At 35.8% G+C, this 20,947-nt stretch overlaps 2 protein-coding genes across 8 annotated transcripts; one reads left to right on the forward strand and one right to left on the reverse strand.

The window, feature by feature from the left end:
- Positions 1–699: 699 nt before the first annotated feature.
- On the reverse strand, positions 700–4,365 carry LOC136233152 (DNAJ protein JJJ1 homolog). The gene is made up of 3 exons (XM_066022754.1): positions 2,486–4,365; positions 1,196–1,254; positions 700–1,118 (listed from the first exon to the last, which is right to left on the reverse strand). The coding sequence occupies exons 1-3, from the start codon at positions 4,157–4,159 to the stop codon at positions 1,061–1,063; spliced, it is 1,791 nt and encodes a 596-aa protein (XP_065878826.1). The 5' UTR covers positions 4,160–4,365; the 3' UTR covers positions 700–1,060.
- Positions 4,366–9,445: 5,080 nt separating this feature from the next.
- On the forward strand, positions 9,446–19,349 carry LOC136233162 (phosphoserine phosphatase, chloroplastic). Of its 7 annotated transcripts, none has more exons than XM_066022799.1 (9): positions 9,446–9,685; positions 10,845–10,955; positions 14,779–15,011; positions 15,847–15,982; positions 16,119–16,226; positions 17,340–17,433; positions 17,981–18,130; positions 18,205–18,258; positions 18,988–19,349. In XM_066022799.1, exons 3-9 carry the CDS (start codon positions 14,789–14,791, stop codon positions 19,111–19,113), a joined length of 891 nt encoding a protein of 296 aa, XP_065878871.1. In that variant the 5' UTR covers positions 9,446–9,685; positions 10,845–10,955; positions 14,779–14,788; the 3' UTR covers positions 19,114–19,349. The 7 variants fall into 7 exon arrangements, with proteins under 7 accessions (XP_065878871.1, XP_065878877.1, XP_065878856.1 ...); XM_066022805.1 differs by having other exon boundaries at positions 14,782–15,011; XM_066022766.1 differs by lacking the exon at positions 9,446–9,685 and adding an exon at positions 10,692–10,753.
- Positions 19,350–20,947: the final 1,598 nt, after the last annotated feature.

Raw genomic sequence — 20,947 nt, forward strand, 5'->3', positions numbered from 1 at the left:
TTAGTTATGTCAAGTGTCAATACTTACCATAAAAAAATCCACTAATATCATGTTAAGGGTCATGTAACATATTTATAATAATTTAAGAGGTTCGAACCATATTTGCAAGTAATAATTATAATTTTATTATTTTTATTAATGGAGGAAGCGAATTTGTGTCGCTGACACGACTTGATTTCACGGTTTTACATGATGGTTCATGTTAACCGACCCCGAATCATTTCGGGACTAAGGTTTTGTTGTTGTTGTTGTTATTAATAAAGTGACATATAAAAACAGGAAAGAATATAACAATAATTTTAAATATTCGTGTCATTTTCGGGTTAGCGTATTAACCCTAACCCAATCCAAAAAATCGTGTATCAGTTGCGTGTCATCCCAAAAATGACACATTACCTACTAAGTTAAACCCAACACTAAAATTGCATTTCGATTTCGTATCGTGTAATAAGATCGTGCGTACTTTTACCACCTCCAACCTTAGTCCTCATTGAAGATACTCAAGAAAAGGAAAAGCTTTTTTCAATCTTGATCGAGACGTAACCACAGTTAAAGTTTCTCACTCCTCCCTCTGAATATATTGAGTAGAATTAGAACCTTATATCTCTTCCCACAAACTCAACAAGAAAATGGTGAATCTTTTTAGAGGATGAAACACAGACTAACTCAAGTCCTGCCTACATACAGATACATACTGAATCAGACGAATTACTCAGTAAATATATAAATAATTAAGCTTCCAAGCAAATATCTTTTAACAATATGAACTGCTTGCCCCTGCACATCATCTAATAATCTACAAGGCATAGCATAAGCTCCCCCGCACAACTTCCACAACATCTAAAAAGAATTTAGTTGCTCTTCCAAAATTTTCTAATGTTGCAATTTGCAACAAGAATTCTACCATCTCACCCTCTAATACTCGCAAACACCGTGCCGAAACAGAACCTGTATCTTGCTCTTGATTGGCAGTAGTATATACTGCCAGTATCCATAAATCTTCTTATTTTGCTTTTCAATAATGAATAATGTATTAATAGCTCATCCAAGAAAAATATCCTTATCTGTGTTTCAATGAAGCATGACCAGTGTCACTCAAATGTTTATGTAATTTGTTCCTGCAAATATGGAAGGACTAAGATGATATTTTTTAAAAAGGAAGGAAAATGAAATTCGGAGGTAAGCTGTAAATTACCTAGATTCAAATTCTTCTCCACAGCTCTCACACAGATTGCCAGAATTCTTTGAAGCTGCCTGGTTCAGGAGATAGATAGCTCATGTAATTAGACAAAAGAACAAAATTAGCAGTATGGTTCAGGAGATAGACATCTGAAAAAGATAATTTAACAATATGCAATATCTTGAAAGCAAAAGGAACTATAATTAACAATATGTGATAGATATCTTGAAAGCTAAACAAAGGTCACAATATTAATTTCTTTCAGGAAAACAAACTTTGCATTAAAACGGAACAGGCAAAAGCCGATTACAAGCATCAAACAATAAAGAAGGGACAAAACATTCCTCCAGCTGAATCAGTAAAGCTAACTTTGCCAAAGAACGTGCATGCCATTCTCAGTGCGCCTACCAAAAACTAGGCAGAGTTCTTAAAGCTCGTGAGGAGCTGCTGACAGTTCGAAATCACAGAAAACACGTTGAGTAACAGCATTTTACTTCCTTGAATCAACTTTTAAGATGTCATACTTATCAATATTATCTATTTTCTACAGAAAATAGAACTTTACCAGGCTAACCTATCCCCTATCTTCTTCCTTCCACAGTTATCAACAGAGTACAAGGCATCATTGACATAAACACAATCAATGCAGTTTATAACTATTTTGAGCAGAAAGGCAATTCTCTGTCATGTTTATGCAACTAATCTAGCTAGGTTCAAGCTGCATCCTCAACACTTTTAACTTAAACTGGATGGATAAAATTCCAGATAAAAGTGCATTATCCATCGCTAGCCACATATCCTAGTCCAGTTGGGTGACTCTAAGGATTGGTGTCACGCATAATAAGGGGAAAGAAAATAAGGAAATTCATCCTGTTCAAATACATTTTCATAAGCATGCTGACATGGAAGAAAGCTAGCTAACTCTCTTTAGAATGATGTGCAAGATATTTACTTCAAACAAATTTATGCTAAAAGCAAAACCCTATAATAATGCATCATATAGAAATTAAGAGAACTATAAATACAGTATAACCCTACTCCAGATTTTAATTCCATTTGCACATTAGCTTTGAATCAGATATTGGACCAAAATTAAACCAAAGAAATAAATCATAAATCCATATACGAGTAGCAATTTGGAATTCAAATGTTTGAAGTTAAACAATAGTGGGATGCTGGGATTAGAAATCATTACCATTAGTACAGCATCCAGTCATAACTTTAAAATCTTGACAATATCTTCACTAATACACATAAAAACTTGTAGATAAGAGCGAGCAGAGGTTAATGAATAAAGTTCTATACCTTTCCCTTCTTTCCTTTGGACAAGTTCTTTGATTTAACATTCAATTCCTTCTTTTTAGCTCCTTTATTGTCTACTTGTTGATAAGAGTTCTTCTGATTCTTCCTTAAATGATCATTGTCGTTGCCATCTAAAACAGGATGAGAAGGGGACTCATCTCTTTGTTGCTCATCATGCCCATTAGTTTCATCATCTGGACTCCTTTCATCAAAGTCACTCTTCGTGGGGACTCCATCATTCTTACCCCTGTCTTTCTTGCCTTTCCTCCTCCTACTCTTCCTATTATTATATTCCATAACTTCTACCTCATTCTCCACATTTTCAATAGGAGCTTCCATTGAAATGTCATCACTTGAATCCCTTGGTCCCTGACTTTTCCGACCCTTGTGCCCACTTAACATTGCTTCAAGCACACTAGTTTCCCCATCTTCGTCCTCATCGCCATTTTGATCTCCGACACCAAATTCTTTGACCTCATCACTTTCCTCAGCATCAAAGAACCCATTTTCCTCATTGTCTAATGGATTATCAACATCATTCTCTTCCTCAGTCATTGTACAACCCTCTCTAAATCTCCCTTCCATCTCATTCACATTGTGGACCATTTCTTCATCAATTTGTTCTTCATCACCCTCAGTGTCTTCTTTCCTCTCTTTTTCTTCGTGCACAAAGGACTGCTTCAACTCGGCCACCTTCTCTTTGTGCTTCTTTGACTGCTCATGATTCTTCCACTGCTTCTCACTTTTAAACTTTTTCCCACACACAACACAATACAACTCTTTACCTCCATTTTCCTTCTTGTCCTTCTCTTCCTCCTCAAATTCCTCCATCTCCTCCACTTCCTGTTCATCTACTCTTGCCCACTCAGGCTCTTCATAAGCCCTGGCTCTCTCCATTCTCTCTCTTTCCAACTTCTTCTTCCTCTCCCTCTCTTCTATCTTCTTCTTCTCTATCTCTGCATTCTTCTTAATCATCATATCAATCACTCTCTTATCCCTCTTCTTCACAAAATCTGCCAATCCCCTCACCGTTTCATTATACTCCCTTTTAGCCTTCTTTCTCAATTTGATGTTCTCATCCTCCATAACCCTCCTGGATTTCCTATTCGGCCCAGCCATAACATCATACTGATCCACCCAACAAAAATCCATTACCGTACAAAAACTTAACCAATAATTATAAAATGCCGTGACCTGGGCATATGGACAGTCCAAATTGCCCATAACCGGAGCCTCCCTGACGCTATCCAGCCGTAACCCTAATTTCTTACAAAAACTTATCTCATTGGCGTAAATTTTATTAAAAACATCAGAAAACACCTTATAGAAACCCTTTCCGGTATCCGTATAACCGGAATAGACCGTGTTAGAGAAGAAAGAAAACAAATTTGGAATACCAGAGCCGGGGACGGAATTGGTAGAATTAGGATCAGAGAAGAGGATTTGCGAGCGGTGAGAATCATACCAGGCGCGCTCCTTAGAATCGGAGAGAACCTCATAAGCTTGAGAAAGTTCCTGGAACTGAGCGGTGGCTTCAGCTTGACTTAAACCGGATCGCATGAGCTTATCAGGATGGCGCTGGAGAGCTAATTTCTTATAAGCAGAGCGGATTTCATCAGGTGTACAATCCTGAGAGAGGCCCAGCACCTCGTAGTGGCATCGCTTTTCCGATGCCATTGAAGAATATGGTAGGGTGGTTTGTGTGGTGGATGCCTCAAATCGTTAGGGTTGAAGAAGACGAAGCTGGACGAAGAAAGCGTGTTTGGATACGAGAATAAGAACAGAACATCAACGAACACGAAGTCAGTTAAACAAGGCGCCTTTTATACGGTGACCTCAGTTGTGCAATTAGGAAACTGAGGTACATTTGTTTGAGCAAAACATTTTGCACGGAAATACTTTTTATTTTTCCAGTTAATTTTACTAATGTTCACTGAAAATTAAGTTTGTTTTAAGAAAGATTATTGTGTCAGGAATGAACCCTACATAAATGTAACTATCCTAACTCTTCATTCGTTTAACATTGTAACTCTATAATTTATATTCTCTTGTAATATTTATATATGTAATTAATCATCCACCCTCATTCTTAGTAACTTCCCGTATCAAGATAATTAATTATATTTCTAATGTTATAAATAGACAGGGCCGTCTTAAACATTTACGGGGCTCTGTGCTAAATGAAAAAAATTGGACCTTATTAATTAGAAAAAATTAATACATTCACACATAACAATACTGTTTCTACAAAATAAAACACAAAAATACTTTAACTTTATGGTTTGACATAATAAATATAACAAAAATAATTTAATTAGATATTGTATAATAATAATAATAATAATAATAATAATTAGACCCCATTAAAACTCTTAAACTATTAGGCTTTAGATATTTCCTGAATAAGTAACGTTCACTTAATTTTGAACATAATAAATAATAATAAAATTACTTAAATGTTGTTGTTGGCCCAAAAAATAAAATAATTATTTTGATGCTTGGGTTATGTTTTTAGGATATAGTTTATATTTTCTAGGAAATAATACACGTGTAAACTAATCTTCAACCCATGAGAGAGTCCGGCACCACGCGGGGCGTGTCCTCCATACGCAGCGCGTAAACAAGGCGTCCGGAGAAATCAAACGTCAGAAACTCAAATACGCAGCGCGTCCTTCACTTTACGTGGGGCGTACTTCCTTACGCGGGACGTACTTGCCAATACGTCATGCGTAAGACGCATCCGCAGAGTGTTCCAAGATCAGAAGCACGGATACGCAGGGCGTACTCCTTTACGCGGGATGTGACACCAGAGACGCCACGCGTAAAAATCATCAATGAAACGCACAAGGCCCAGGAGCCACAACACGCAGGGCGTAGTAGGATATACGCGGAGCGTATCGTCTCTTCCGGAAGCAGTCAACGACAGTTGAGGAAGTTAAGTTAGTTGGTTAGAGTTAGTTGGAGTTAGTTGAGTTAGTTGATGGTGAAAAGACCAAAATACCCTAATACCACTAAATAATTACCAAAACGCCACTTAAAAAAACTATAAATAGACCCCCTCCCCTACACTAAAAGACACACTCAACACACATACAAACCCCTCTCAAAAGGTTACTCTCAATGCTCTCTTTTTAGTTCTTAGTTCTTAGCTCCTAGTTTTTCAAGTTCTTCAAAGTTCTTCCTTTCGTTCTTCGTTTTTCTTAGTTTCGATTCCTCTTTTAGCTTCCTTTAGCTTGAATTCAAGTTCCAAAGCCTCTTTTCAAGTTTCTCGACTCAAATTAGTGTTTTTAAGTCGTTACTCTGTTCGAGTTTTCAATTAGAATTTCCTTTCTAAAGTAATTTTCCAGATTCGTCCATCCTTTTTTAAAGCTCAATTCTGTCCATTTAAAGTCATTTTTTGCTTTCAATCCCTTCGACAAAGTTGTTCCTAACGTTCTGAAGTTCGATCTAGTGTATTTACTTTCCCAATTCCGTACCCAGAAACTCTATCTACAAGCTGATCTTTGCACCTCAAATCATTTTAGACATTTTGTCCAAAATTTCCCAGATTCGACTAGTTGTTTTCAAGGCCAGATTCCGTCCATTTAGAATTCGTTTTAGCCTTCGATCCCTTATAGAAAGTTGTTCATGACTTCCCGAAGTTCAATTTACACTATTTACTTGCCCAATTCCGTGTTCTTAAGCACTCCAACCAAGCTCCCCAAAGTCAAAGTTTAAATCTGCCCCATTTGCCTACCAACGTTTGCTATTGCCAAGATCATATACCGTACGGGCCCGACCGGTTGCAGCTCTCCAAGAACTTCCGGCCGACACCAAAATTCAACATCAATCCGAGATAGCTATTGTGGCTCCGAGTTTGTTGTTGAATTCCAATTTATTTTAATTGCATTTCAATTCATTGTATTTGATTTGTTCTTCCATTTCAATTGAATTAGCTATATGTTTAGTATAGAAGTTCTTCCATTGTAATTCATTTTTAATTTTATGCTTACCTCAAACACATGTATTCAAACCTTGATTTACATCAATAAAATACCGATTTTTCACCAAATTTCGTGTCAATTTCGCACTTTAAATTCCTTTATTTGCTCGTCTTCAATTTACCCGCATTAGCTTAAATAAAACAATTTATCTAGCAAAGTTTCTATAACGGCGCTAGAGACCCAAGAGGGACTTTTTCAATCCTTGCGTCCCTCGCCAATCGTTTCGTTTAAAATTCAAGTTTTGGCGCGCAAATTCCATAAACTTAACCATTTCAATTGAGAAGTAATCTTCTCTGGCACGCCCGCACCCTAACCACACGTGACAAGGTTGAAATTAGCATATTCGCAAAATAACGCTAACAGTTGTATAATAAAAAGATTAGGCCCCTTTAAATTTGGGGGCCCTGTGCTGTAGCACACTTTGCACACCCTTCTCCTACTCCTCTGTAAATAGATGTTCATTTAATGCTACAAGATTTGGTTTTTCAGATATAAACGTAAGGCAATTATTACGTCCACTAAGTTTAGCATCAAAGGGTTTTCCCACACTGTAACAGATATATCAAGAACATCCAAAAACATCAACCGCCAATCTTAAGGAATTTCAATCGTCACCGAATTTGTAAGGTTCCAACGATCAAATTTCTTTTAACAAATTTCATTGCTTAGTTCAGGCTATAATAGTTGGCGTCGTCTATGGAAAAGCAATCGAAAAGCCATCATTCTTCATGTTTTCTTTTCTTGATAAAAAATGCCTCCAAATAATCTCAAGTTCTACCTTCTGAGGCATCTCGTAATCTAGATAAAAGGAACGTACACCATGAGAATCAAGAAAAACAAGTTAAGAACCAATATGGAACATCAGGAACTATTCTACCTATCGTTCCACTAGCTAAATATGAAACTTTAAAAAAGAAGTTCGACGAAAATAATAACAAGTTAGAAGAATTGATGCTCTTTATTCAACAAGCACTTTCTAACCATTGGTTTCGTTTGAATTTCTAAGATAGGGAAAATGAAATGTCATATCCTCATCGTAATAATTTGGAGCGTCCTAAGGGCCAAAACCATAAAAAGATATGAAGTTTTTACAACCGCCAATAGTAAACTATGTCTAGCCCGACGGATGGCAGAAGGGAAAATAAATAATGTGAGATACCATGAATTCATGGAAAGTACTCATAAGGAAATTCGAGAGCTGGGAATGAATGGAGAGGGATCGATGTTCAATGCAATAGAGACAGTAGATTTAAAGAAAATGATTGAAGAAGTCTTAGAACAAAAAAAGTTGGTTTTCACTAATGAAGAACAAGCCGTAAGAAAGGTTCCTTTCACCAAAGAAATCATGAATAAGCCTCTCCCCAAGAAGTTCAAGATGTCTGTGCTAGCCACTTATTCAGGGAAAGGTGATTTATATGACCACATGTAGAATTATGAAGTTACGACGTTATTACATGGATGGGAAGACGCCATAATGTGTCAAACATTTTCACTCACTTTGGCAGATCATGCTTGTATATGATTCAACAGTTTGAAAGAAGGTTCAATCTCTAGCTTTCATCAGCTAGAAAAAAAATTCATAAATGCTTACATTATTAACACTAGGAAAATGAAGGATGCAACATATCTCTTGACCATAAAACAAAAGGAGAGAAAAAGCTTAAAGGATTATGTAAAAAGGTTCTGTGCTACAATCTTGGAGATTCATGATCTTCAAGTGAGGATGGCGGTTGCAGAAGTCCTTCAAAAAACAAGATCATGAGATTTTCAAAAATCTCGGAAAAAGAAAAGCTCTCATTAGAAAGAGACCCAAATAGTTCTTGAACTCCGTCCGTCTTGGCTAAAATTTATCGCAAATTTTTTTTTGATATCGTAATTAAATACCAAACAATATTATGTTTTTCAACAATTTTTTTTATTTAATATTTTTCTGCCCATGGATAGAATTATGGGTTAGTTACATAAGTATTAAATATTAGCGAAAGTATTACAAGTGTCTCTTGCATAGAAAAAAATTTCCAACTTTATCAAATTCATCAATTTATTGGCGTAAAATAGTATTAATTACAAATGATAAATCCATACGATTTTCCCATTAGTTTTAAAATCGGTAACTGCTACTTGACAAAATTAAAATAAAAAGATGAATTTCTGATACATTTATTAAAAAACTTTAAGTAATGATAAAATAAAAATAGAGAGATGAGTTAACTGTGGAATTAAATTCAAACTTGATTTTTAATGTAATTTCCTCTAGAATTATAAGCCAAATGGTTGATAGTTTTGCTGATGACCCATTGGTTAGTGCTGTTCAGAGGAAGGAGGTTAGTCTTTTAGGCTGGCGTAGGCCAAGGGAAGGGGTGGTTAAGCTCAACACGGATGGGTCTTGTTTTAGTGATGGGAGAATTGCCGCAGGAGGTATCCTTAGAGATGATGGTAGTAGATGAGTTTCTGGCTTCTCCCAGAACTTGGGCATTGGTTCTTCCTTTTCGGCAGAACTTTGGGGTATTTTTTCAGGTCTAAAGCTTGCTAAGAATCTAGGGGTGAAAAAGATTCTTGTCGAATCGGACAACCAAGAAGCGGTTAGAATGATTTCGGAAGGCAATGCTATTTGCCGAAATAATCTGAACATCATTAGAAGTATTATAAGGATATGGTCTTCTTTTGAGTTTATTGAGTTTGCTCATATCTTTAGAGAGCAAAACCGCGTTGCGGATCGTCTGGCGTTGGAAGGGCACTCTGTGTTGTTGGGTCTTTCTACTTTTTCTTCTCCTCCGGGCTTCATCTCTTCTTTGATTTTGGAGGATATGGTGGGAGTCAGTTTCCCTAGGCTGATCCCGGATTGAGCGTTTGTTGTGTTTTTTCTTTTTTCTTTTCCTTTCCTACCCAAAAAAAAATAATAATAATAAGCCAAAAGGCCCAAACCATGATGGATTAGAAGCACAGGCATGCGAGTCTGAATTCAAACCCGCCCGGGAACATTTGGTCGGGTCTTCCTTGGGTTCACTTCAAGTGCTCCAACTTTCAAATCCTACCAACCCAACGGCAAGGCAAGTGATGAACAAATATTCACCAACCCAATTTGGTCCCAATCCCATCTCCCTCGATTTCGCTAATTCAGAAATCTCAAATCGGAGACTGTCGTTCCTCGCTGCTCCCAGGACCCAGCCCTCACCGGTCGGTCGGTCACCTCTGCCGCTGCTCCTCACCTTCGACTGAGGTAAGGCGATTCTGAATTCTGCAGGTGATGGTAACGTCAATGCTATCATCTGATTGACTGATCTGATCTGAAGATTACATGAAATATAATCTCTATTTTTCTGATAGTTTTATGATAGAAGTTAGAGGAAGAGGGATTAAATACTTTCCTTAAATTTCATGGAGTAATTTAATGCATTTGTTAATTGGTTGTTGTTCAATGTTAGAAAATCCTAAACCAAACTCAACTATAAGTCTATAATGCAATACAGAACACAAAAGAGAAACAGAAAAGTAAATTAGAAAACAGAAGCATATGCATTGCTTTGAATTTATGAGAATACATCATGCCTTTTTAGATCTTCCACAACAGCTTTATTTTCTTAACCATTTGCTTACAGGCCCATTTGATTAATGAATTTATCATTTAACAATCAGCTCATATGCTCCAATAACAACTCTAATCCAAAAGCATTAGAAAGAAGCGATCAATTAAAGAAGTTAGGATCATAAGCTGAAACCCCACATGGCTAGCACACGAAGTACAATAATCTTCAAGCTCGTCCTTTCACTTGCAATTTTCCTCATGATTTGATAGTAAACTCCAAAACCAGCTCAACTCAATCAAAATCTTCATGATAATTTCCACTAATTGATTAAATTAATGAATCACTCACTTTTTTTTATTATTATTACTAGTACTAGCTAGAAGGAACGAATTAGATGTGCATTTCCATAACTCAGTACTTTTATGTTAATGCTAATTGCTAAATGTAGTTGAGTTAAGATTGTATTATGGATATTAGTTATTCAAGCAAGGCTAGTACAAGTTCCGGCATGCCTATTTCTTTTGGATATTAGTTTTGGATATAGTTATTTTTCTTATTGATGTTACGAAAATTTTGTTATTAAATATTTGAGCCCTGGTTCATCTGGGATCCTGGTTCCGCCACTGTGTACGAGTTCATGTTTCTTATATGTCAAATATGCTTCCTCCATTCCTTGTTTTCATTATTTTTGTAATTACTTTGGTGCATTTCTTTATGGAATATAATGGCTTGGTTTACTGGAAATTCTGGAAAAAAACAAGGTATGTTGTGTTTCGGTGGATTGTTTATTTGCTCATTTATGTAGGTAGAACTGTCGTTTTAATCCCTTGTAAAATCTCCTATTGTTCCCAGTTTTGAAGATCTGAGTTCTGGCCTATTTATTTTCCCTCAAACTACATCGTCCCCTTCCCCAACTTCCTCCTATCATTGTCACCATCGAGACCTACTGAGCCTTTCAATCTTGTGAGTTTCTGAGTCGTGATTGATGAAATTTTTATGATGATTTATGTTGATGTAGATGAACTAAGCTGCTATATCTGGTCTGTGAAGTTTTTGTGGTGATTTTGTTGATGTGCATGAACTGATGAACATGAAATTAACTACTGTACTGTGGGTTCATGCATTGATGATTTTGCAAAGATTTTGATTGAAAAAAGAAAAGAATAGATTGTGGTTGGTTGGAGATACCGTCATTGTTCATAAAATTTTGGTGTGGATAGTGTTAGCTTCTGAATTCTGATAGTATGAAACACAATTTTCATTTTATCACTTTTGGTGAGTCAAACTAATGTGCCCATAAATGAGAGTGTGTTGATTCTAGGCTTCAATTTTATAGGTGTCTGTAGGACAAATCTCTTCACTCTACAAATTTGTTAATCCATCAAATACTGATACGTTGGTATATATCTGACCATGATTGCTTACAAATTCACCAACAACAACAACAACAAAGCCTTAGTTCCGAAATGATTCGGGGTCGGCTAACATGAACCATCATATAAAACCGTGAAAATCAAGTCGTGTCAGCGACACAGATTCGCTCCCTCCACTCCGTCCTATCCACTACCATATTTTCCTCAATTCCCAATAAACTCATATCACTCTCGATCACCCTCCTCCAAGTTTGCTTAGGTCTTCCCCTACCCCTCACCACTACATCCCTTTGCCACTCTTCGGTTCTCCTAACCGGCGCATCAAGCGCTCTACGTCTCACATGGCCAAACCACCTTAGTCGGTTTTCTCTCATTTTATTCTCAATAGATGTAACCCCTACTTTTGTCCTAATTATTTCATTACGCACCCGGTCCTTTCTCGTGTGACCACACATCCATCTCAACATACGCATCTCCGCCACCGACATCTTATGGATGTGGCAGTGTTTCACTGCCCAACACTCCGTACCATATAACAATGCTGGTCTAATTGCCGTCCGGTAGAATTTTCCCTTCAATCTATTAGGCATGCCGGGATCACAAAGGAAACCCGTAGCACTCTTCCACTTCGACCAACCAGCTTTAATCCTATGGGCAACATCTCCATCTACTTCTCCATCCGTTTGGATAATAGATCCTAAATACCGGAAGCAATCCGAGGCCTGAACAACTCTCCCATCTAGGGTGATTGTCCCTGCCTCCCTACTCCTACGGCCGCTAAACTTACACTCCAAATATTCTGTCTTACTTCGACTCAACTTAAAGCCTCTAGATTCTAGAGTTTGCCTCCATAGTTCCAACTTCATCTCCACTCCTTCTTTCGTCTCATCAACCAACACAATATCATCTGCAAACAGCATGCACCATGGTATACCATCTTGAAGTGAACTTGTTAGTTCATCCATAACGATGGCAAAAAGAAATGGGCTTAGTGCGGAACCTTGATGCACTCCAATCGTAATAGGAAACTCTTCAGTTTTCCCAACACTAGTACGTACACTCGTGCATACTCCCTCATACATGTCCTTTATGATGTCAATATATTTCCGCGAAATGCCTTTCCTTATCAAGGCCCACCAAAGTACTTCCCTTGGTACCTTATCATATGCTTTCTCCAAGTCAATGAAAACCATATGCAAGTCTTTCTTCTTATTTCGATAGTGCTCCATTAATTGTCTCATTAGATGGATGGCTTCCATAGTTGATCTTCCCGGCATAAAGCCAAACTGGTTTTCCGAGATCTTCACCGTCCTCCTTAGCCTTTGTTCAATCACTCGCTCCCAAAGTTTCATAGTGTGACTCATTAATTTGATTCCCCGATAGTTGGCACAATCTTGGACATCGCCTTTGTTCTTATACAAAGGGATTAAGGTACTTTTCCTCCATTCTGATGGCATCTTATTGTTTCTCCAAATTTTGTTGAAGAACGTCGTCAACCATTCGATTCCTCTTTCTCCCAAACATCTCCAAATCTCAATAGGGATGCCATCAGGTCCTACTGCTTTCTTCAACTTCATCTTACTTAATGCCATTTTGACTTCACCCTTTTGAATTCTCCGCAGGCATTCATGATTTATCATATCGTGATGGATACTTATATCTCCAACATCTTGTTGGCGATCTCCATTAAATAAGTCATCAAAATAGGACCTCCATCGTTCCTTGATATCCTTATCTCCAACTAGGACTTTCTGGTCCACATCCTTCACACATTTAACTTTTCCGAGATCTCGCGTCTTCCTATCTCTCATCCGAGCAATTCTATATATGTCTCTTTCCCCTTCTTTCGTATCCAATCTTGTATACAGATCCCGATTCACCTTTGCTCTAGCATCTCGTATGACCTTCTTTACTTCCCTTTTAGCCTCTTTGTATTTTTCGTAGTTCTCGTCACTCCTACATTTCCCCAATAGTTTATAGGATTCTCTCTTACTCTTTACTGCTTGTCGTACTTCTTCTGTCCACCAAGATGTGTCCTTACTCGGTGGCATGCTACCTTTAGATTCCCCTAGAACTTCCTTCGCTACTTCCCTTATACTATGCTCCATCTTATTCCATATTGAATCTATATCTGAATCCATATTGCAAGTCCAAATATCTTTTTTGGTCATCTCATCCACAAATTTTTGTTGATTCTCCCCTTGCAATTTCCACCACTTAATCTTAGTCTCTACTTGAGGTGTTTGTTTTCTTATACATTTCCTACTTCGAAAATCTAGCACCACTACTCTATGTTGGGTTGTCGTACTCTCACCAGGGATCACCTTACAATCAATATAACTCTTTCTCCAAGCACTCCTTACTAAGAAGAAGTCAATTTGGCTCGCATTACCGCCACTCCGATAAGTCACTAAGTGGGATGTTCTCTTCATAAACCATGTGTTCATGATACTCAAGTCATAGGCTGATGCGAAATCCAAAATATCATTTCCTGCTTCATTCTTATCTCCAAAACCATACCCTCCATGAACACTCTCAAACCCATCTCGCCTAGAACCCACGTGTCCATTGAGATCACCCCCTAGTACCATTTTTTCATCCCTAGGAACCTGTTGCACCACTTCCTCTAAGTCATCCCAAAAAGCTTGTCTTATAGACACATCTAATCCTATTTGTGGCGCATATGCACTAATGACATTCACAACCTCATCCCCTATCACTAGCTTAACACTCATAATTCTATCGCTCTTCCTAGACACCGCTACTACCTCATCAATATACTCCCTATCAATAAGAATACCTACTCCATTTCTACCCTTATCCTTTCCTGAGTACCAAAGCTTATAACCCCAAGGAGCTATCTCTCTAGCCTTGGCTCCAACCCACTTGCTTACAAATTCACCACAATTTTCAAAAACAAAGGGATGTACATCCAGTTTTACCCAAACGGAACCAAGTCGAACCGACTACATTTGGTTTGATTTAAACTAAACCATATCCTTAATCAGTTTGGTTGAAAAGAACTTAACTGACCAACTGCTTACCCCCATGTTGAAGTAATGTGGCTTCGTTTTCTTTTTAATATTTTCGGTCTTGCTTCACCTACATAGCAGATGGTACCTGTTTCTGTTTAGTGATTATGCAATTCTTTCCTTTTGGATCTGCTACTCTTTGTTTTTGCTAATTAGTTCAGGATGCTGTTGCTTTTAAAGGATCTGCTTTTATAATTTCAATTTTGTAGCTAATGGCTATGTTTCTGACATTCATGTCCTTTCTTCTGGGCTTATTCTCTTGATTGCCTGACTATAAGAATGGGGTACTGTAATGATTGTATGAAGCATTTGCAGCAGTAGTGAAGGATAATTGTTTTACAAGTTTAAGCTGACACTTTTTTTGTGTTCATTTATTGGCAGCAGATTTGTGATGGAAGGATTGGTGCATTCACGAATTAACCCAATTTATGCTACTCATAGGAGATACAGCTCTTTTTTTGTTCCAGCATTTTCCCTGCCGTTGAAAAGGAATTGGACTAAATCACCAATTCTATCCATGGAGCATCCACGATTATTTAACTCAGTTACTGCTTCTGTACAACCTCTAGAAGCATCCACATCAGGTCACTTTAACAATACATTTCCATCAAAAGGTTAGGCTCACTGTCAGGTATTCTAATTTCACTTAAACATTTTGCATAACTTGAGGGATTATCAATCTAGAGTGGTCTCTTTTTTTGTGTTGAATGGGTGCAGCTAAATATTTTTTGGTCTAAAGCTTGATGTGAGAATTAATGCAAGTGTTGGACCGTCCTGAAAGAATTGGGTGAACTTTAGTGTTGAAATATTATGTCATACTCTGAGCACTGTACGGTGTACATTAGCTCTGGATTATCATATGGTTCATGTTAGCCGACCCCGAATCATTTCGGGACTAAGGCTTTGTTGTTGTTGTTGTTGTTATATACTGAAAGTGGTATAGTTACATTCTGTAATTTAATTCTGTTTTTTTTTTTCCAATGCACGCAATAATGAAGGTTGACAATCCTCTGTAGGTCTTTTCCTACAAACATAAACAAAGAAAATCATGTTTGACTACTATGATGGTGAAAACCTGCCATAGGGAATTGGAAGTGTAGAACACAAAAGCAGAAAACGAGGTTGCGGCTAAAAACTAGGTGTAACTGAAATTAATGTAAAATGTAAATTATCTAAAGACTAAAGAGTGAAAATTTTCCATAGAGCAATCAAGTACAGTACTGAAGACTGGGGAATTATAGATTACAAAATTAGTTATAACTTATAAGTTATAACTGACCAATGTTTACAAAATATATTGGCATATGAAACTTGTTGCAGACAGCTATATTTGAGACACTATTTTGCCAACCTGCATTGTTTTTCAGCTTTTGTCTTAAGACACTTTTAACTTGACATTCTCAAATTAATATCCATTCTCTGCAATTGTTGATCGGTTTTTTAAATCAGCAGAGGTTCTTGAACTTTGGAGAGGTGCCGATGCTGTATGTTTTGATGTGGATAGCACAGTCTGCCTAGATGAGGGCATTGATGAACTTGCGGACTTTTGTGGAGCTGGAAAGGCTGTTGCTGAATGGACTGCTAAGTTGGTTTTCCTTGCCATTTATTAAAATGTTAAGACTGCAATATTTCTCATATTAGATTTGACCTACATTATTTCTCATATTAGATTTGATCTTACTGTTGGTTGTTTTTCTTTCTTTCTTCCTTTTTTACCGCAGAGCAATGGGTGGTTCTGTTCCTTTTGAAGAGGCCTTGGCAGCCAGACTCTCTCTGTTCAAACCTTCTCTTTCTCAGGTCCAAGATTTTCTTGAGAAGAGACCTCCAAAGTACGTTAAAAATTTTAAGAATGCCTTAAGTTTTTCTTTCTTTATTTTTTTTGTTTTAATGTTGCAAGGGTTTTATTAATACTTGAACATTCATTTTTGCTATATTTCGAGATAAAAAATTGCTTGTCTAAATCTTTTATTATCACAGTACAATAGAATCTTAGTCCTTTCCTTCTACCACTTGTTCATAATTGAGGATATTTTTCTGTAAAAAAATAAAATAACAGATTGACACAAACCAACTCCTTGAATCCTTTACCCTGCTTCCCTCTCATTTTTATCAATAAAAACACGAGCTCTGCTTCTTAAATTTCCATGTGGTTAAAATCAAAATGTTTCCTTTTAGTTGAATATGCTTTGTCATTTTGGAATTATGGCTTGATATTGGGGAATTTTCACTGGTCATGGATAAACAGTAAGATTTCTGGACACATGTACAGTTTGTCCCTAAACTTGTATCAGGTGACAAATTAATCAAAATTAACTTTTCTAGCCAATTGAACTGTTACCTTGTATTTATGGACATTTTGCTCCAGTTGTTCAAAGCATAACATGCACATTTAGCCAATAAGACATGATGACATCAATATCTGTTCCAATTAGGGAAAATTCTCCGAAAATGCAGTTTCATGGTTCAAGCGGACGAGAACAATTTTGACTAAAATTCTCCTGAATACAAGTTTCAGGGAATTTTGTGCTCTTCTCCATTAGTTTTGTTTGTGGAAAATTCTGTGTTACGTCTGATTGAAAAGGCAATATACAATATTTTTTTTACGGATGTCTTGTTAAGATAAAAAATAGTTCATGATGCAATATCTACCTTAGAATACTCTATCTGTTGCATTGCACGTCTTTGTTATGGTTATTATACTTGCTGATATCAACCATTCTCTTCATACAGCACCATATTTGGATGAAGTTGCAAAGTTTTGTTTAATTGTATGCAGATACTCTCTAAGTTCATATGTCCTAATTCCAACTATGATTGAAGTTTATTCTGTTATTTATTTCATTTTGTTTGGCCACATTATGTGAGAACGCATTTGATTACCTCATATTTAAGTTAAATCTAAGTTTGAAGGGTCTTCTTTTTTTTCTATTTTCATCATGTAGGATTTCTCCTGGCATAGACGAGCTAGTCAAGAAGCTGAAAGCAAAGAATTCCAATGTTTATTTGATCTCAGGAGGCTTTCGTCAAATGATCAATGTATGCTCTGCATTTTTATTATTGCTTAGCTGTGCTATTTCTTTTTTTTCTCATGTTGGAACATTTTTACTTAGAATGAAATGCTCATAGTAACTTGTTGATCATACATGAATCATGATTTACATTGACAATCTAAAACTAGTTCATGTCTTGTTAAATAGTTTGATACTATCATTTCAGCTTGACATGACGATATCGTGTAATATTTAGGGATCCGTATAATAGGAAGAATTTGGTATTTAGTAGTTACAGTTTTCAGACAAATTTGTAACTGAATTATCTCATATTTGCTGCCTAAGGCTTATAATAGAAGAGTGAAAGAAAAATTTTGTTCAACGGCCTTCACAGATTTTTATTTATTTAAAAAAAGAAGCATACAACTCTTGGTGATTCATCCTTCAAATGGTAAAAGCTTGTTGTAATTCAAGTGAAGTTGTTACCTTATTATTTGAATTTTGAACTCAGAAGTGTGGATTCTGCTTTAGTTCTCTATGTATTGACAAATAGACCTTCTGTAGTTATTATTAATCAAACAAATTCTTTGCAGCCTGTTGCATCAATCCTTGGGATTCCAAATGAAAATATATTTGCCAACCAATTGCTCTTTGGAAGTTCAGGAGAATTTATAGGTTTTGATGCAAATGAGCCCACTTCAAGGAGTGGAGGAAAAGCAACTGCAGTACAACAAATAAGAAAGGTTTGGTCATATAGCTAGTGTTTTGTATATGGTTTCTAAGAGTGCATCTTAAGTATTTTCCAATGATAAACCAGATTAAAGGCTACAAGGCAATGGTAATGATTGGGGATGGTGCAACTGATCTTGAGGTAAACTGTTTCGCTTGAATTTTCAAATTGTGAAAAGCTATCAAATTGTGGGATACTCTGATGCTTCAATTTTGTGCTCTTTTTCCCTATGGCAATGTATCTGCATATATATTGCAAAAGAAAGGATTGGCATAGGCTAAAATTTTGTTAATTTCAAGTCACAAAGTTATGACAGAAATATAGACTGCCTTTTATTGGGTAAAGTACATCTATGACCCCTTGAACTATAGCGCTACTAACATTTGGTCTCTAAACATTATAAAGTCCTTGAACTTTACAATATACTAACATTAAAGTCCAAATCAAAGAAATTCCGTTAAAAAACTAACGAAATGATTATGTGGAAATAGTTATTTAACCATAATTTATGTTGAAAATTGACATGGATAAAAAGAGTCAATGATGCAGTCAAACTTGTCCAGGTTATCATTTTGTTATTTTTTCTAAATGGATTTTCTTTGAATTGGACTTTAATGTTAGTATAATGTAAAGTACGAGGACTTTACGTCACAAATGAAGTTTATGGACCATAACATTAGTAGTGCTATAGTTCAGAAGTAATATATGTATTGTACCCACCTTTTGTCAAGTTTGCTTGAATACTTTGCGAACTAAGGGACTCAAATATATAATGCTTACAAAGGAAATATAACCTTCCTTTTATCTGTCCTTTTGGGTATGCATCAATACAAGAGTGTCTCATCCAATATATCTTTTTTCCTTATCCAGGCACGTAAACCAGGAGGTTCCGACTTGTTTATTTGCTACGCAGGCGTTCAACTTCGAGAGGCTGTAGCAGCAAAAGCTGATTGGTTGGTCTTTAATTTTAAAGATCTAATAAATTCCTTGGAATAGGTACTAGTATTCTGAATAAAACTTGTGCCACATTTCTTTTATTTTCTTTCAATCATTCAATAATTATTATTTACTCTGATGAGTTTTCACATTTCTTGGCTTATTAAGTAGGTGATCGCATTATTTGACAATATCAGTGTAAACTAGCTTAGCTTGTTTTTTCCGATTCTTTTAAGATTGTCATTTCGAATTTGAATATTCATTGATTAAAATGATGAATGGGTTGCATTGAGTTATCTCAGATTTGTTTCTGAATTCTTCATTCTTATACATTACCTTACACTGCATAAACTGGAATAGTTTCTCCTGAAATTAGAGCAGTATTACAATTATAATCGGGGTCTGGCGGGGGGTAGTCAAGTGGTCAGCCGAAAATTCCATTGAAGTACCCTCTATAATGAGAACATTAATTGGATACTTAAACTTTTATATATATATATATATATATTATTAAGAGGATGAGTTTGAACCCACAACTGAACGATGGTAATTGGGTACTTTTTGTTTACATGAACAAACTGTAAATTTCATACCTTGATTAGTGTTTGCTTTTACTGAGGGTACATGGTTGAATTTTGGGCCCAAAACAGCTCAGTGTACATGGTCCACTAGTTCTCCCATGTTGCCATTCTAGCTTTTAACAAGCAATCTAATTTAATAAAGTTTACCTGCCTGTTTGGACCCATAATAGACCAAAAGTAATAAAGGAAAAATTAATTATTTCATTTCATTTGATTTGATGTAATGTATAATGATGTAATCAAGCAATTATTTTGACCAATCTGGATATTATTCCATTGATGTAATTAGTTCATTATTGAAGACACCTAAGGGTCGCAATCAAAATTTCAGCTTAGATAATAAATAAATAATATTACACTAAAAAAATGCAGGGTTGTATGTTGAATAACGTGTCCCAAGTTTATACAAAATAAATAAAAGAAAAATATAAATGGTTTTTTCTATTTATTTTTAATTAAAAAAAAGACGCTTGTATCATTCAATTAAATGAAAAGATACATCAAAAAAATATACTAGGTTATAATCCATAAATGAAAGAAAAAAAAACTACAAAAGTCCATTAAAATCATAAAAGAAACATCTATAAGAAAAAAAATTATAAATCACATTTTTCTTTATAAACTCAAATCCGCTGATCCAATATTCATTATTTAAGTTATTCTGGAAATTGGATTCCAAGTCTTTTTTATTGCAATGTAGATTTAGTGATCTATGCATAATATAAAATGTTTTCGCTCGTACACACTCAAAAAATATACAGATGAAAGAATTATAAATAATAGATGCAAATTAAACAAAAAAAATGTATAGATTTCCAATTAAAATAAAATCACCAATACACTAAAAGTACGGGTAGAGAAATAGATAAGAGGAGGAAGAAGTAAGACAATGTTTCTTCTTCCTCCTTAAATAGAGAGGGGCTAGAACTATTTTTAGTAAAAAAGAGGAGAGAAAATTTAAGAAAAATGAAATTGAATTCTAAGTATCAATTATGAGGGGTAACATTTAAATCTTTTTTTTTATCATTTTTAAGAAATTATAGATTTGCCCATTGTACAAATTTAACTCTATAATATTTTCAATCAAAATCAATTTAATATTTAAGTAACGAAATATTTGAATGGGCTAGTTCAACTGTTATTTATTTGTCAAATTGAATGTTCCAAATATTAGTTATGTCTAAAATATTAACTTTTCCATTAACACAGTTACAAGCAACTTGTCAAATTGTTAAAAATTAAGTCTGTCACATATAAGTTAATCACAAACAAACAATCAAAGTTTCTAAAATATTTAATGTGTTACTAACACA

The sequence above is a fragment of the Euphorbia lathyris genome, chromosome 1, assembly GCF_963576675.1.
Source record: "Euphorbia lathyris chromosome 1, ddEupLath1.1, whole genome shotgun sequence".
Lineage (NCBI taxonomy): Eukaryota > Viridiplantae > Streptophyta > Magnoliopsida > Malpighiales > Euphorbiaceae > Euphorbia > Euphorbia lathyris.

Coding starts and splice junctions, on each gene's coding strand:
- LOC136233152 (XM_066022754.1), bottom strand. CDS start 4,159: ATGGCATCGGAAAAGCGATGCCACTACGAGGTGCTGGGCCTCTCTCAG. Junction 1,255..2,485: donor CCAAAGGAAAGAAGGGAAAG/GTATAGAACTTT, acceptor CTCCTGAACCAG/GCAGCTTCAAAGAATTCTGG. Junction 1,119..1,195: donor GGAGAAGAATTTGAATCTAG/GTAATTTACAGC, acceptor CCATATTTGCAG/GAACAAATTACATAAACATT.
- LOC136233162 (XM_066022766.1), top strand. CDS start 10,707: ATGGAATATAATGGCTTGGTTTACTGGAAATTCTGGAAAAAAACAAG. Junction 10,754..10,844: donor AAATTCTGGAAAAAAACAAG/GTATGTTGTGTT, acceptor TATTGTTCCCAG/TTTTGAAGATCTGAGTTCTG. Junction 15,012..15,846: donor CAATACATTTCCATCAAAAG/GTTAGGCTCACT, acceptor TTTTTAAATCAG/CAGAGGTTCTTGAACTTTGG.